A 17536-nucleotide genomic window follows, 5' to 3' on the forward strand; every position below is an offset into this window, starting at 1 on the left:
AGCAAGAGAGAGGGTCAGAGCGGATTTCAAGGGGGACCCTATGATGTTTAGGTCAGAAATCAGAGAGAAGTGTAGATTTCATTAAATCTCAAATTTTTTGAGCTTTTGGCTCAAGACAGTGAGTTTCCTTCGCTTGTCTATGCTTTTGGTAATCAAAGGAAAAAAGAAAGCATTCTGAGATTTTCTTCAGCATTCTAACATAGTAGTAAAAATTTTCACATAGGTGAGGTAAGGGTGTCAAAATAAAATCAGAACCGACCAACTATTGCCTAGCTCAATTTGTGAGCCATGGTGCGCTTCATGCCCATGTTCACCAGGAGGTCTCGAGTTCGAGTCTCTTGGCTGGTACCTTACCCTCACTCCCCCGCCCCCAACTATAGATAAATATATATATAAGCTCTCAATCCCCACAAAAAAAAAAAAGAGACCAGAACCGAATATCGGAACCGGAATCGGAATCGATCGTTTACGATCAAGCCAAACCACACCGTAGAAAATGATCCGGTTTTGATTTTATAGGTTCTCTTCCCGGTTCGGTTTTGAACGATCAAGCCAAACCACACCGCACCCCTCCCCAACTATAGATATATATATATATATATATATATATATATATATATATATATATATATATAAAAGCTCCCAATCCCAAAAGAAGAGACCAGAACCGAACATCGGAATCGAAATCAGAATCGATCGTTTACGATCAAGCCAAATCACACTGCAGAAAAATGATCCGGTTTTGATTTTATAGGATCTCTTCCCGATTCGGTTTTGAATAACATAATTATTAATTTAATAACATAATTATTGCATCATACTTGAAACATAAAATAAGTAAAATGTCAAGGGTTAACTATATATTATATTTGTTCAAGTATGAATTGAAAATGATAGATGACGTTAAAATGGATTAACAAAACCTATTTTCTAATTGAAGAAATAGTTTGTTTACCATGTGAGAGGAATTTTTATCACCTGCGGTTCCCCTGTCCGGTATGGTTCCCTAGTGCCTCTAATAAAAGGGGGTGAATCCCACCCGGGTAGTGTGTTCGGTCAGGGGGTGGAATGATCATTTCAACCCCTATGAGAGGAACCGCACAACCGTACCGATCAGCGAACCTCAGGGGATAAAGGTCCATGTGAGAGTGGAGAAGAAAAAAATTGGAAAAACAAAAAATAGGAAAGGATAAAGACGGTTGAAGATAGGAAGTGTTTTTTTTTTTTTATTCACATAGGCATGGTGAATATGATGAGTGAGGGAACTCAGGAATGGAGAAACACGAGATTATAAAGGCCTTGAAAACGAGGTTATCTTCATTATTGTTTGTCAAAAATGACACTACACAAATCGCTTATAAACCAGTTGTAAATCGAATAACGAAAACCGAATAGAAATCAGTAAAATCGAACCGTATGTAAAACGATTCTGATTTTGACTGATTCCTATCCGGTTCGATTTCGATTTCATCTTATCAAAATGTAGGTGAGGAGAATTTCTTCAAAAAAAACCCTAGATGCAGCCTGGACTGAGAGCACGATTATCTTTCATTCACCTCCCCCATCCCCGATTCTCTCTCGCTCAACCCCCCTCCCCCCAACCCTCACACATCAGAACCCTAACTGTGTTGGGTGAATCTCTCTCGCACACTTTTCCCCATCCCTGATATTGGTCAACCATCTATGGAGGTGCCTAAGCACAACCTAGATGCTCGGTGGACCTGTCCCGTGAAGCTCATTGCCCGAAAGATTTAAGATCAGGTTTTCTCTTCCCATCCCCAATTCCTTGTTCGAAGAGCATCGAACACAATTGAATGGTGGTTTATTTGGGGATTTAGACATAAGGATGTTATGGTAAGTCCACACTCTGATTAGGGTAGTTTCATCATTTAGAAATACTTAACAATCACTGACTGTACACACCTAATGGAGTGGACTTAATAGTAATAAAGTCATATCATAAGGAATGGTACATGATATATTGAAAGTATTTGAGGTGTCTCTGTAATTAGGGCTAAATGCAATGGTGTATATGAAATTTACCCTGTATAATATGGTGTCTGATATCATCCACTCCCTTAAAGCAAAATTGATATGGTTACATTTCCTCCTTACCAAAAAAATAAGATATGGTTACATTTCCAATACATTAGATACAAGTTATCAAAAAAACAGAAAGAAAATGCTATCTATCTGGTCACGTGTGGCGCGTATGCTCCTATGCTTAGACGTAGGTTGCGAAAAATGATTGTCATGCCTCCATGGAAAGGCGTAAATTTCCCAAGGGCGTGGCAATCATCTTATGTTGATCATGTTTTTAGGCATAGTTCCACATGTTCTTATCACCACAGAAATAAATAAATAAGGGCTGACGTTCTCTGTGCGGCAGTGCAGCCTACGTCCAAACATATGAACCTACCATTTAGAGGACAGGGTGATCATTTCACAAACTTCCATGTGTTTGGACTCTGGACACAACCTGCACACCCGGCACAGAAAACATTTGGCCAATAAATAAATACACTCAATTAAAATTAGTTAACGAGGGAGTCTATATTCATAACCATCACCATGGCTATACTTTTTCTTCTTTTTGGGAGAACCATGGCTTTCATACATACATACATACAGGGAAAAACCCATTAAAATTGTGAACTTCCAACACTAAATAAACGAACAGATCGAGTCATCTGATGGAAATTTCCCACTACTTCTCTGGATCACGAGGACAAGGTTCGACCTGAATCCCATTCCAGCGATGTCGAATCTCAGAACCTTCCAAGCTCTTACACTCTTTTCGAGACCCAACCGGTAGACCAAAGAAACGTCTCCCTGCAAATGAAGAAGCCAGGATATGCAAATCTTGTTTACGGAGAGCGTTGCTAGCCTTGACGGCGAGAGTGCACAAGTCGGGGAGGAAGACAGGTATGCGTTGCTTGGAGAGTGGCAAGAGGAAATAAATTTGGTCAAATTGTAGCTCTTCTTCGTCAGGCAACGGAGGAACACAGGAATCGGGATAAATGGAATCGGAGCTGCAGAGGAAGTAATTGGGGTTCTGTGAGATCACATCCCCTACTTTCATTCGTTCCTTGAACTCCTGTAGTTTCCCGTCTTCATGGATTACGATTGCCGCCGTCGATTCCTTGATGAGTTTTCCTATCCCTTTTCCAGGTTGAGTGGAAATGCAAATACCCATTGTCTTGCACTTGCTAAACATGGAAACTCAAGTCATGTACTTACTACGGCAGTGAGAGAGAAAGAGAGAGAGAGAGAGAGACAGGGGAGACAGTCACCAAGAGAGTGAAACAGAGTGAGGGAATGCGTTTTTTTGGTGGGAATGATACAGGGGTTTCTCAATTTTATTTATAGGAGAGGGAAGAGTTGATAGAAAATTGAAAACCACTTTTGTATTGTGTCATGGGTAGAAAACTGGGTGGTCAAGGTCTAAAAGTTTTCGGCGATTTCGTCGTCTTTTTCCGGGTTTTATACGTTGGTTATGAAGAAAGGGAAAAGCACATAAAAGGGGGAAGTTTCCATTGAAGAACGTCCGTATGGAATTCGTCCCGTAAACTTTCCTAGCTTCAGCGTAGGGTAATTGAATTTGGATCTTTTCTATCAGTAGCTCTGTCTAACTAACTAACTGTGTTTCCTCTATATCCTCTGTGAAGAGGGCCCACAGGACTTCAATCATCTATTCCTGGTTTCGCTTCTTGTTCTTTCCTTGTTTTTTAGTTATGGGAATCGCATAAAGATGGTCAGAGGCGAATTTAAAGCCAAACAGTGGTAATAAGATCTGATATCCATCCAAATCGGTGCCATAATAATTAGGAAAACAACACGTGATAAAAATTGGCAATATGGTGACAGCAAGGTGCTATGACACTATGAATATGAAAAATTATCTCCTCCAGTTTTTTCCTTGGTCCAGTTCCTCTAATAAGGGGTGGTGGACTCCTTTCAGGCAGACTATTTGGGCAAGGGTAGGATGGTCATTTCAGTCTCCCTCCTCCGTTAGGAGAACTGAGGAACTGGGCCAGACTGGGAACTTGAGGTGATAAATCGTTAAAATCGATTAAACCAAAATTGTTTATAAATGGTTTCGAATAATTCAACATGTGAAATTGTTTTCCATTACAGGGTATATTACAAGTCACCCACTGGTTTTCAAACGAAACTCAGATCACCCCCTGATTTTTAAAAAAAAACTTAAATCACCTCCTTTACAGTAACGGTGTTAATTTGCTGTTAGTTATTGGTGTAAAAGGATTATTTTACCTTTGTACTAAAACATTAGAATTAAATTTATAATACTACCCTTCCTTCATCTTCAACATTGGTCAAGGATAGTTTAGAGATTTAAATTTATTTAATTGATTAACATCATCACTTAACAGCATAAAACTAATGATAGAGACTAATTTGTCATATTGGGATCTTGGGATCTAAACCAACGGGTGATTTGAGTTTTTTCAAAAATCAAGGGATGATCTGAGTTTTGTTTGAAAATCAGGATGTGATGTATAATTTACTTTTTATTTAAATGATTCAGATTTGATTTTACTTTTAAAAATTACACCAATCTGAACCGTACGTTTAACACCCTTAGTTGGAGTTGGAGTAGTGTCTTGAAAATGTTGAATTGTATTTAAGAGAGCATTCCCATTCATAATAGTTGATACGTACCTTCTTAAAGCTGGAAAAAATTTGGGGTTGGTTTGAAGTGTTAAAGTATTGAACCCATTACTGGCCGGTGGCCGCCTGACTTAAACAAGAAGTGAGAGTAAGTGAGAGTCTTGAGGGTTGGGTTTTCTGAAGGCAGCTTCTTGGCATGTCTTGCTTCAAAACAGGGAGCTCCGTCCGTCGTGCTTTGTTGTTGTTTTCACTTTCTTAGCCCCACCGGGGCAGATGCTTTTCGTGGGTCATGGACATCACCACTCTCCACTTTACTTACTCTAGTAAACACGTTTCAAGAGAGAGAGAGAGAGAGAGAGAGACGCACTACGCAGTCAAATATGTCTACCGTGGACCGTGAAGTTGATGTTTAATCCCTAACTGACTACGGCCAATCAAGTATGGGTCTCGAGTCTAGACTTTATCTATTCATCTGAATATAGAATTATAGATAAAGAAAGTAGGGATGAGTAGGGATGGGGTCTCTCGGCTGATAACATCAACACTCGGCATTTGGAAAGAACTGAAACAGAAGACCATGCTGACCCTTCTGCACCGATCATGCATGGGTCGGATCTCAATTAATGCGGGTTGACCCAAAACTGATAGGCTCCGGTGCTTAATTAGGTTTTGTTAAACCATGTCAGGGCTGCAACTGCTATAGGACCCACCAATTGGGGGACGTGAGACAGTTCATCAAATGGGTGAGGTTGGGGGTGAAGAGTACAAGGAGAATGTTTGTTGTTCTACAAACCGTTCTTTTTGGTATATTTGTGTTGGTTGGTTATGTGAGAACACAAGAACAAATCGGAAGAGTAGGAGAAGGAGAAGGAGAAGAAGAAGGTGCATAAAGAGAGAGAGAGAGGATTCGCAACATTGCCCCTTTCCTCCCTGTCACCTCTATCATCACTCATCAGCATCGTCATGCAGGGATAGGGAAGATAGAGGAAAAGGAGAAGAAGAGGGTGCAGGATAGATTGAGAAAGAGAAGATTAAAACAAACACATTCATTATTTGTAGTAAAGTATTATAATTAGGGGTGTAAATTAGGCCTTAAAAGTCCGAGCCCGAGCCTGAGCCCGAACAGGGTCTGGGTTGAGATATCTTGGCCTTGAGGGAGGGTCAATGTTGAAATTTTTTTACTCTGAATTAGGGTTGAGGCCTCGGGCTAAACCCGGCCCGACCCAACCCGACCCTATCTTCTTCTTCTTCTTTCTTCTTTCTTCTTTCTTCAGCTCATGCATCTCCGTTCCATCCCATAGTCATCAGGGTTGGATTTTTTGGGCCTTGAGTTAGGGTTGGGCCGCATGGTTCTTGTTAAGAGAACTCAGGGTGGGGCTGGGGTTTTAGAAGGCCTGGTCCAACCCAACCCTATTGCAGCCCTAATTATAATACTAGTACACATGGTAAATATAGCACCACCTTGAAATTATTTACCAGTACATGTGTCTTGTGTTTAGTGGGGACTCCAATAAACATTTCTAGCGCCAGTTATAAATAAGTGCCACAATATATCTCCATACGATAGCGATTATTTATAACTGAAGTTATACAACCCATTCTACATAAGAAAATGTTATATATTATTTCTATAAGGCCTCAGTCCGTTACATGTAGGATTGTTTGGTCTAGTACCGATTCCTGTTTCTTTGTAATCTTTACAAGTCACAAGAGTGTAATTCGTTCTAATCAAACAAGCTTACAGGGCAACTATCGAGGCAGGTTTACTATTCATATGAGAAGCGGCATAAAATAAAAATAAAAAAAAAGAATTTCTGATCCTTGTACCTGGGTCCCTCTTTTACTATTTATATCAGAAGCGGTTATCAAGGCGGTTTGCTGACTCCTTGTGACAATTGGTGTCTTTTCGTGTTCGGATATTCCTGTGTGCGTGACAGAGTAAGGGTAATTCTTACCCTGATTCGGGGGAATATGTCCCATAGTGAGAAGTTGGCTGATGTAGGAGTTCGACTGTACTGGAGCCATGACGTAACAATTTACCTCAACTGTCCTTTGATTGTGTGTTGATTGGTCCTCCTTTATCTGTAAGAAAGTTATGAATCTCGATGCTCCTGTCATCATTGGTGGATGATGGCGTTGATTGAGAAGCAGACGTATATGATTCCCATCTTGTGGTAATGTCCTTCGATGATGTAACACCCTTGACGAGGCTCTCGATATCTCCAGCTGTCAATCGACTTGTATGGTGTCCCTATGCCACATGTCAAGTGGTCATTGGGGTGCTATATATTTTTATGTACATTACCTATATATATTTGTTTCATTGAAATTTCGGATATCAAAAGTATGTAGAATATCAAAAAGGAGGGGGGAGTCGCAGCCGCATTTTCTTTTCCTATCCCGATCCATTCAGACAAGACAACTGAGAGTATAATTGTCTATACTTTGAGGAGAAAAATTTAGAATTTTTTTTTTCTTCTCAAAGTAGCAAGGCACGGCAAGGCAAGGCACACTCGTGGTTCATCCATCAAAACTAATGTGTAACGTACACAATAATAATATGAAGAACGGCCGGCATTACTTTCTGTGTCGTCAAGCTGTTGTTCTATTATTCCACACGGTTCCGTCCCATCTGACCCAACCCATGCACAGTGCGATGCTTTGCATTGGGTCAGCAGCTTATAATTTGCTTCTTGTGTGGTTTAATTATAAAACCTATGGGTTTTGATATCTTCTGTCTTTGTAGACGATAATCTCCTCTCTACCGTAAAAGAGGGGAGAGTCGTGATCTCATTCGAATATGGGATTGATTGAGACAAAATCAGAAGTCAAAACACAAAGAAAAAGAAATGTTTCTTTTCTCCTAATAACGCCAAGCATAAAGAAAGCGTGTTTTCTACAACGTTTTGATTCTCATCTGATCAATGGAATTGCCATCACATATGATCAAAAGGATGAGGAGCATCACAAAAAATAACCAAGTGTAGCTGCGTAAACGCTCATAAAACAATCTCCAATCTCCCTTCATTGTAGCAAATAATTTTCATTAAGTATCAATTTAAAAAATAAATAAATAAATAAAATCCCATACTAGTGTGAACTGAGACTCACCAACCCATAAAATTGTAAATATAGGATCAATGACATTTTTATAAATAATCCATGCATTCTCAGGTTGAAACCCAATTATGGGCCACATTTCCAAACAAATATATTAAATAATGCAATCCACATACTTGCAGGTGAACGTGGAGGAATTTATATGCATTAATGTTATACTTATATATGGATTTAGTGCTATTCTTCAAGGGAAAAATTTGTGCATAACGTCAGCTCAAAAATAAAATTGCACACCTCCTCACATATCAGCTTGATGCGTCATAGAATCCCCCAACCAACCAAAAACTACCACGTAAATGTACTGGAACTAAGATCGAGGCCGAGCACTGAAGCCGAGGCCGAGGCTGAGGCCGAACAGTAAAGCCGAGGCCGAGGCCAAGCACTGAAGCGGAGGCCGAGGCCGAGCACTGAAGCCGAGGCCGAGGCCGAGCACTGAAGCCGTGATAGGGCATAAAATAACTTCACCAATTAGAAACTACCACGTGGCCGACCTGAGCTCGGTCTGAGAACCGAACTGAGTTGAGGAGGAAACCGGGCCGACCCTATCTCTGATAAGTCACCTGACAGAGCCGAGCTCACACAGGTCAGCCATAAACTCCTGGCCATGCTGACTGCCGAGACCAACCTCTCGGGCCGACCTCCCAGGCCGAGGTCACTGCCAAGGCCGACCGACCAGGCCGACCTCCTAAACCGACCTCCCAGGCCGAGTCCTCCTCCACGGAAGCTACCGTAGCGCCCCACCGGGGATCGCAGGGCCACGTCAGCGCATCCCGAGAATCACGGGATAAGAATCGAGTCACTATCCCAGTGCAATACGAAGTCACACTCTACATGGACTCTTACCTTAATAAGAGCCCGACCCCGAAAATAGCTCTCCACTCCGTTCTACGCGAAAGAGCCTTTCAAAAGAAGGACTCCTACCATACTAGGACTCTCCCAACCGCCTCATTTCATCCTCACTCTGTAAATACCCAGGTATGGAGCACCATTCCTCATCTTGCTTTCATTACGCAGTTACGCTGTTGCATTGGAGACCTGACTTGAGCGTCGGAGAATCCTTGGCCGGAGCCACATCGGCTCTCTTGTGCTCATCGTTTGGTTTTTGTAGGCTCATCTGTGGGCGAACCGAGCATCGGAGGTTTTCACCCGCAACACAGCTCATGTGAGGGGGTGATGTTTATAGGACGGATAATGTATTGGCTCATTCTATTGCTAAATGGGCGGTTGGTTATCCTTATAAGGGTTCTTGGGTCTCCTCGTTTCCTAAGGAGTTGTTGGATATTGTATTTCGGTTTCTTCTCCCCTCAGGGGCTTAATTTTAGGCCCCCTTTGAGAGGGGGGTGATATGTCATAAATACTTCTCCCCCCTTTTGTTAGATTCGAAAGTGGGTTTCCTCATTTGCCTGAAACTGCACTTGGGCAGTGCAGGGAACCCTCTCTAACTCTTCAATTACTTAGTTCCCATAAATTTAGAGGTCATTTGTTACACTTGCACATGGATTTAGTGCACAATAATAGATCGATATCACTCTATTCCAGTTTTGATACTAATACCAATACAGTTCGACCATATCAACTGCAACGAACATTTTACCCAATTTTCCATTATTTTTGTTACTATTTTACCCTTAAACATGATAACATTGATCTAGTATCTACCAAGTATTGGTATCAATGTTGACTGATACACAACCAATCCAATAAAGATCAGATGGGGGTAAATGAAGATTAGCCTTTTTGAAGATTAAGACCAACATGTCTTTAGGACCGGCCACATGATTTTAGGATTGGGAAAGGGATCGGCTGAATTGGCTGATTCCGATCCAAATTGGTTGATTTAGATTGTAATTGACTGCAGCTGATCTCGATTCCAGCCGATTCAATCCAATGATTTTAAAATTTGTTTTAACCATCACTTTCGATTACATGCAACTTGCAGGACACCCTCTTGACTCCAAATCCAAAGGCGAGTCTGGGATACGGAACATGATTTAAGGAATCGGTCTTGGTATGGCCCTTGTCACACACAAACATGAGTGTCACATTAATTTTGCAATGGTCCCCTCTTATCCATCTTTTAAAGGTGTGTGTGTTGGGGGGGGGGGGGGTTGGATTGGGGGAGATTTCGGATAGTTTTTTAATAAATTATCGTAGGTGCGATGAATCTTGATTGGATCTTGGATTGTTACAACAGGCTATTTAGTGCACCTCTTAATGTTTGTAGGAAACGTTTTGACTAGGGGTATCAACAGGCTGAGCTTGATCGAGAATGTTAAACCCTAGTCCAACTCTAGGTGTCTTAAAGTCTGCCCAAGCCTAGCCTAGTCTTGCCAGGGTTTTGACCAACCCACTCTACCCTAATTGATCCTGATTGGGCAGGGTTGGACCGAGTTGACCCTGATTGACTCTAAATTGCATGTCATACAAATTATAATTATAATTGTTAAGAGATAAATGATACATAAATTATAATGGTAATTATATTATATTAAATACATTGTAATTAATACAGGCCAGGCTCAGCCTTGGGCTGAAATCGGGCCCGGCTCGACCCTACTAGGACTAGGAGAAAAATAAACCAAGCCCACCCTGCGAATTGAAAAACCTGGTCGGGCTAGGGTTTGGGCTAGGGGACACTTCTACTCCAAGATGAAAGTAATTACAACATGTCTAGATTAACCAAAACCATTCCAAATAATTTAGGGGTGTAAATGAATAATCAAAATCTATTTCCGTATCTGTGTCTATATCCGTTTAGCATTATCCGAATCCACCCAAAAAATAATCAAATGTTGATACGAATAAGACATAGCTATCTAAAAAATTATATTTATATATAAATAGATAAATTATTCGATCCATATCTATGTCCATATCCGTCTAGCATTATTCGAATCCGTCCAAAATCTAATCAGATGCACGTGCAGATGCGGATATAGTTTTATCCGAATCAAATCTGATCCGTTTACATGGCTAGATCAATTGACAAGACCCTTACGCTCAATAAGTTGATGGAATTTGTCTCAGTCATTGGAGAAGAGCCAGAAGACGGCAAAAGCAAGCCCACTAAAAATAAGCCAACCTTTTGATGGGACCTGTAAGCGTCCAAACACATCTTCTCTCCAAACCTTGAACCTTTTTGTAGCCTTTGGACATTGGACCTGTGAAGGTGAATGGCCCACCAATTCTGTATTTATTTATGACAGGCCTAAAAAGTTCAAAAAAAAAAAAAAATGGTTTTGCCAAAAACGGAACAACACAGTTCTACAATCATTCATACCTTAAGGTCAGATGATCGTATGAACGTGATCACACCATCATATCAAACGTTCAGCGATTGGTGATGAAGTAGTAAAGAATCATCGACGATGGGAATGGATTCCAAAAAACATTAACATTATCTATGTTCGCATGTTCTATCACAAAAAAAATCTATGTTCATCCCAAGGGATCAGCTCAGTTGGTAAAAGACCAACTCCTCAAATAAGAGGTCATAAGTTCAAACCCCCTTAGGGCTATCCCCATCCCCTAATTCCACCCCCCCCCCCTTTATTATACAAGCTCTTAATCCCAAAAAAAAAAAAAAAAAAAAAACCTATGTTCCTATCGAATTAGGATTCAAATAATTTCACATATACCAAATAGTGATCTCTTATGCTTAACGTTTTTTGGAACCTATACCAATCGTTGATGATTCTTTACTACTTCATTTCCATTCGTTGAATGTTTGATATGATGGTGTGATCACTTTCATACGATCATTTTACGCTTATCAAAACATTGTGCATAAGATCTGGTTTCTCTCCAACGAGCCCGCCCAAAGATTGCCCAATGAGGCATATGACGATTGGACTGGCTGGCACAAATCCCGAAGAGTGTGCGATGTTGTTGTGTATAGATGACAATAAATCCAGTATTGGTCTTTGTCAACAAAAAAAGTTGAGTCATGGTTTTAATGCACGGTATCGGAATGGGTATGGGTCAATTAAGAAACCAATACAATATGGGATCGGTATCAACATGGATCATCTGTATCGAAAATTGTTCATCGATATGGCATAATATTGAAATCAATCATTTGCAAAACCAATACGTATCACCTCATATAATACCGATACCTCAAACCATGCGTAGAGAGAGAGAAGGTGTGGTGTGCTATGGTAAGAGGACAGCTGTAATTTTACTATTATCTGCGGCAATACTCAACAAATAACAGAGCCCACAGTGCCATGCCATCTGCCTTATGCAATATTTGCAGCGTGTGGAGTAATGCTGCCATTGCCATTTCGTACTCCTCTCGCTGTCACATAACCTTCAAATATTTATTTTTTTGGGGGTTTCCCTTTGGGAAGAGAGAGAAAAAAAAAAATTCGATAAATCCTTTTGGGAAGAGAAAGCTTTGCGTTGAGGGACCCCGAGAACAAAACATTACCAAGGAAGAAGAAAACGGACTTTACAAACGCAATCGCAACCATCCTCTCCACCAAAGACTTACTTCAAGTTTCTGTAGGTCGTCGGAAAGGAATCTAAATCCACTGATCAAATTTCATCATTTAATAATATATATATATATATATTGCGATTGACCGTCTTTTTTCTTTGAAAGGGTAACGACAAACCTTCTATTTACAATTTATTTTTATTTTTTGAATTATTTACATTTAACACCAGAATTAAGAACATCCAAGACCCAACCATTCCCCGTGCTCTGCTGAGCTGAGCTGTTTTTCTCTTTCTGAATTCTGACCTCTACAAACTACAGTCGCCCGCCCTACTCACTCTTTAACGGCAGTCAACTCGGACATAAAATTACGTCCTCTGCCACTACCACAGACACCAACCCTCGTTCTCCTCCTCCTCTCCACCCCCAAAACCAACTCCTGATCACCCCCTAAACTCGACTGATCCGGCTTCACCGCTCGCTTCCCTGAAAACACTACCGGAACCACCCCGTTCCGGCTAGACTGACCGCTACTCCTACTAAGAGCCAAACTAGCCTTAACCGCCAATGCGGCCATCTCCTCAGCCTGAAGAGGATATTTCAACCTACTCAGTGGTAACGCAAAATAGAGCTGACCCGGCTGCAGCAACTCCTCTTCATTGATTGCCGATACGAAATCATCGAAATCCATGTCGTCGGAGTTACAGATAAAACACGTTGGATTCTTCTGTAACACTTGCGATACTTTAACTGGATAAGGGAACTCCTGTAGTTGTCCATCTTGAAGGATTAATTTGGCAGTCGCCACTGAGGTAGCCTCACAAGAACTGCAAATTCCCATTTCTTCTTTCTTTCGGATTGAGAAGAAAAGGTTAAGAGACGACTAATGAGATGAGATGAGATGAGATCCGGGTGGGGGTGTAGTGGTGCTACTGCTTTTATATATAAAAGCGAGCCAACAGGGAGGGAGGGAGGGCTAAGGGGAAACGATCTTGCAATCACATTATTTATTTTCTACATTTGATTTTGTCGTTTGTTAGAGGCTATAGGTTTCTTTCTTTATCTTTTAATTAATTTTTGGAAAAGCGATAGATAGAGGAGGGGAGCTTGCCAACCTGTAATTCGTTGATGACAGTTTGTATGAGCACTATCTATAACCATAGTTCCCTCGGAAACAGCTCAGGTTTCGAGGAGAAAATTATGGACATTGGAACTATTTTCTCACCCACTTGGATCCAACAGTCACCGCTATAAGCCTATAACATCTTCAAGATGACCGGACGATATACAGAGCCAAAAAACGTGCGCTTTTGCATCACCAGATCAGATACCTTAGAAAATTCACTTTAATTAGAGAAAGGGAACGCTATCTGGTCTCGGGCGGTACGCAGCGCCTGTGTCTATAGATGTAAATTGGTTTGGAATCGGGTATTTGATTCGGTTTCTGTTCGATTCTAATAAGTGGCAACTGGATCCAGATGGTCCCGAATAAGTTTTAGGATTTAATATTCTAAGCAAACCTAGTCAGTTCGATTCGGATCTGGTTACAATTTAGTTATTGTATTAAGTTTGATCTTATCTAATTACTTTATCCGACTCTTATCTAGGTACATTCGTGTCTCCAGAATCATTATTTTCTACAAAACAATGATACTACAACTACAACAGTACATCATACAATGATTGCTATGGCTCCTATAGACTAGAGACCATTCTACACGGAAAATTTTTTTACTGCTACACTTATAGGAGGAATGTTTCTACTACAAGGCTCGCAACCAAGGAAATGGAATAATTCACTTCCCCTTTGGGTTCATTAATACCCTCCTAGGTTTTAATATTTTCTAAAATACCCTAGAAGATCCCACTTCCTTGGCTGCCAGCCTTGTAGCAGGAACATTCCTCCTACTAGTGTAGCAGCAAAATTTCGTCCCCCAACACGTATGTGGAGAAATGAATATTCATATGAAATATCATCTCCAAAGTATAAAATCTTGGTCGAACAACCCTGGTTTTGTCAAATCATCTTCTACCTCATTTGCAGCTCTTGGTTTCCATTGAAATTGAAATTGTAGTTTCAGAGTAGCAAACAAGAAGTTCATAGAATCGTATTCGTTGGGTTTTAAGCCTTAAGGCAGTAAAAAACTAAATGATAAAAGCTATTAGGGTTTTTATGAGGCGGATAATTCAGCTTAGATTCGAGTAGATCCATTGGTTTAGTGGCTATATTAGGATCTGGACTAAACTGAATTATAAACACATATTTCAAATGCAGAGCTTTATCAGATTATATTCGGTTCGAATCTGTATTAGATTTTTTATCCGGATTATGACTGCCACACCCTTAGGAATTTCTGCTTTTTTATAAAAGCGCGACAGTCATTTTGATTGAGAATGGATCATCTACGCATATGTGCCGGTGAACATACATGTAAGCATGGAAAAAAAACTCGGGTTTCGACCTGGCCAAAAACCGAGTTTTGGTCGAAATAAGAGATTTTTCCCATTGATGGGGAAACCATGATTTTGACCTCCCAAACAGTTTTTTTAGGTCTGATTTTTTGACAACAACTTAATTTTGATATTTTAAACACAATCCAAGCTTCAATTTCACCGAAACATCACTCAAAATGGTACTTGTGGTTATTGACCCAAGTTTACTAGTGTATCCGCCCTTCTTTCATTCCAATCCCCCTTCTCTCTTAAAGCAAGAATCTTTTCAACAACATACAATTACAGATCAAATCAATGGCATGGATTGAAAAGAGAAAACCTTAGTAGATGAGTTTTTCTCTACTCTGAATGCACGCCATTTAAATGTTTTCTTGCCTCTAATGAAGCAATGGATGGTGGAGGGCAATGGAAATTAAAAAGATGGTATCTATCATTCTATCTCGTCTCGGTCTCATATTCTCATCCTCATCCGCATGAGGATTTGGATACTGTAACTGCATTTTGGTTTGTTCATTTTGTCTTCACGATTCACAATTCAAGTTTCAATTTCACCAAAACACTATTATCTTCTTCAAGAGATGATGAAATTAGAGAAGAAGATGTAAAAATAAGCTTAATGTAACAAAATTGTGGAGAAATTGCAGTCAAAATGAAAAAATCCTCAGCAAGAGTAGACCATTGAGTTGAAACCAACAAACCCTCCTCTCCTTTGTCGCGTTTTGAAGTAAAATGAAGTTAGATAAGGTTATGCACATTCAAAAGGTAAATTTATGGCCTTGGTTTCCATCGATTTGACTAGATTTTGATGAAACCTGATCGAAACGGTCGAAACAGGATCGAATTAATGGATTTTTTAAAGTATGTCCCCAACTCGTCTCAAAAACTATCGAAATCAAGTTATCTTGACGGTTTCGATAGGTTTCGATCGAATTTTGATTTTATGCATGTGAGAAGTAATACTACTCCTCCCCTTATAAATGACAAAAATGAGATAAATGGTTTTTTTTTTTTTTTTTTTTTGCGGTCGGAAAGTGAGATAGATGGTTATCTCTCACACGGACGTGCAAGGAAACATCCTCATTGTGATTAAGGAGGACCAGCACCCACTAATTAAAAATCAAATAGGACACATGGTTTAATATAAAGCCGATAGAGATCCTAAAACTAATGTGAGAAGTAACATAAGAGGCCAAAGGGTCTGTACTATGGGATTCACGTGCACCCACACTCTCCTTTCCTTACGAGGAAGCTTCAACCTTTCGTGCCGTGGTGGTGTGGGGGTGGGGGACTGGGCCACTGGAGAGTAAAAGGCCTGAAAAAGGTCATAAAGCGCCCGAGTCCCCAAATCCATGAAGTTTCGTTCTTGAGGGTACCAAAAATGTAATCCATCTATTTTTATCCTATGCTTCTCAGTGTACTGTCATGGCTGAACATGGAGAATGTCTGGAAAATCAAAGGGGGTCATATCACAGATAATAATCGTCAGATTGGAATAAGTATTATATGGAATGTTGAGGGATGACCTATTTACCATGTCTGTAAGCATGAAGCAATTTCGGAGAAGAGTTACAAAGACGTCATAAAAAAGAAAACCCCCAGTGGAATGGCAATAATTTTGGGCTGGTTCATCTAACTGGGCGACACGTGTCATTTCTGGCGGGAAAAGGTTGTAGAATATCGAGAGAGCAGAGAGCAGATCACGTCGCGTACCCACCACCCACCCACCCGACAACTCTGAAGGGGCAAATTTTTTTTATTTTTTATTTTTTCTGATAATCCAAACTGAAGGGGGAAACTACTGGGAAGATTATGAGATTACTTACTGTAGGGATTGTGTTCCACTAATTTTATAGCAATTAAAGTCCCATAACAAATCTTACAATGGGGAGTTGTTTGAGACAATTCACTGTCTTGGGAAAACACTGGCAATGGGTGTAGGCTAGGGGTGAAAGTTTGATCTTATCGACCCAAATCTGTCTTGGCCCGTTCTGATCTCGAACAAGATTTGGATTAAGATATTTGACTCTAAGGGTGGATCAAAGTTGGAAATTTCTGGCCCTAAGTTAGGGTGTAGGCCTCCGATTAAGTTCGATCCGGTCCTATTTTAAATTATACTATAAAATATTTCTTAATATAATATATATATATATTATAAACTTTAAATCGTCACTCACATTTTGTTATATAATATATTATATATGAACATAATAAGTGATATAATACATTTTATTATAATATTATTTTACATAAAATTGATCATTTTCTCCTTAGTTCATTCCAACTCATGTATTTCTTTACTCTTCCCCGTAATCAAGACCAATCAGGATCAACCCTGCCCGACCCTGAGAGCGAATTAGAGTTAGATTTTTTTGGCCTTGAGTCAAGGTTGGTCGGGCCTGGGCCTAGCTAAGGGGACTTAGGGTTGGGTTAGGGCTTTATAAAGCCCGGCCCAACCTAACCCTGTTGCAACCCTAATGTAGGCATGCACGTGAAAAATGATTTCGCAAACTATTCACGTATAAAAACTTTTTCTTAATATTATAATATAAGAGAATATTCTCTATACCGAGGCGTAGGGGGCTTCACCCAGACACATGGGAGTAGGTGCAATAACCACCCTACCCCCTGAATGGCACAGGGGAACTGAATACATAAAAAAGGATGATCAAATTACGAGTTTTATTTTGGTATGGAAAAAAAAAAAAGGGTACTACCCGGCCACCACAAGTTTACACCTAAAACCCCATTGTTTTTTAATGCAATATGCTTAAATAAGTGTAAGCCAATCCCTTGTTTTCTTCCCTCCCTGTGACTTGAGAGAAGCAGAAACCAAAAGCACAAAAGCCACTCTAGCAATTGCCATTGCCGGATAAGACAATCAAGAATGTT

The 17536-nt window shown here is 40.2% G+C and overlaps 1 protein-coding gene across 1 annotated transcript; it reads right to left on the reverse strand.

Moving 5' to 3' along the window:
- Positions 1-10028: 10028 nt before the first annotated feature.
- Positions 10029-13034, reverse strand: LOC122660052. The gene is made up of 2 exons (XM_043855225.1): positions 12528-13034; positions 10029-10040 (listed from the first exon to the last, which is right to left on the reverse strand). Exon 1 carries the CDS (start codon positions 13032-13034, stop codon positions 12528-12530), a length of 507 nt encoding a protein of 168 aa, XP_043711160.1. The 3' UTR covers positions 10029-10040.
- Positions 13035-17536: the final 4502 nt, after the last annotated feature.

Source organism: Telopea speciosissima, chromosome 4 (genome assembly GCF_018873765.1).
Source record: "Telopea speciosissima isolate NSW1024214 ecotype Mountain lineage chromosome 4, Tspe_v1, whole genome shotgun sequence".
NCBI lineage: Eukaryota > Viridiplantae > Streptophyta > Magnoliopsida > Proteales > Proteaceae > Telopea > Telopea speciosissima.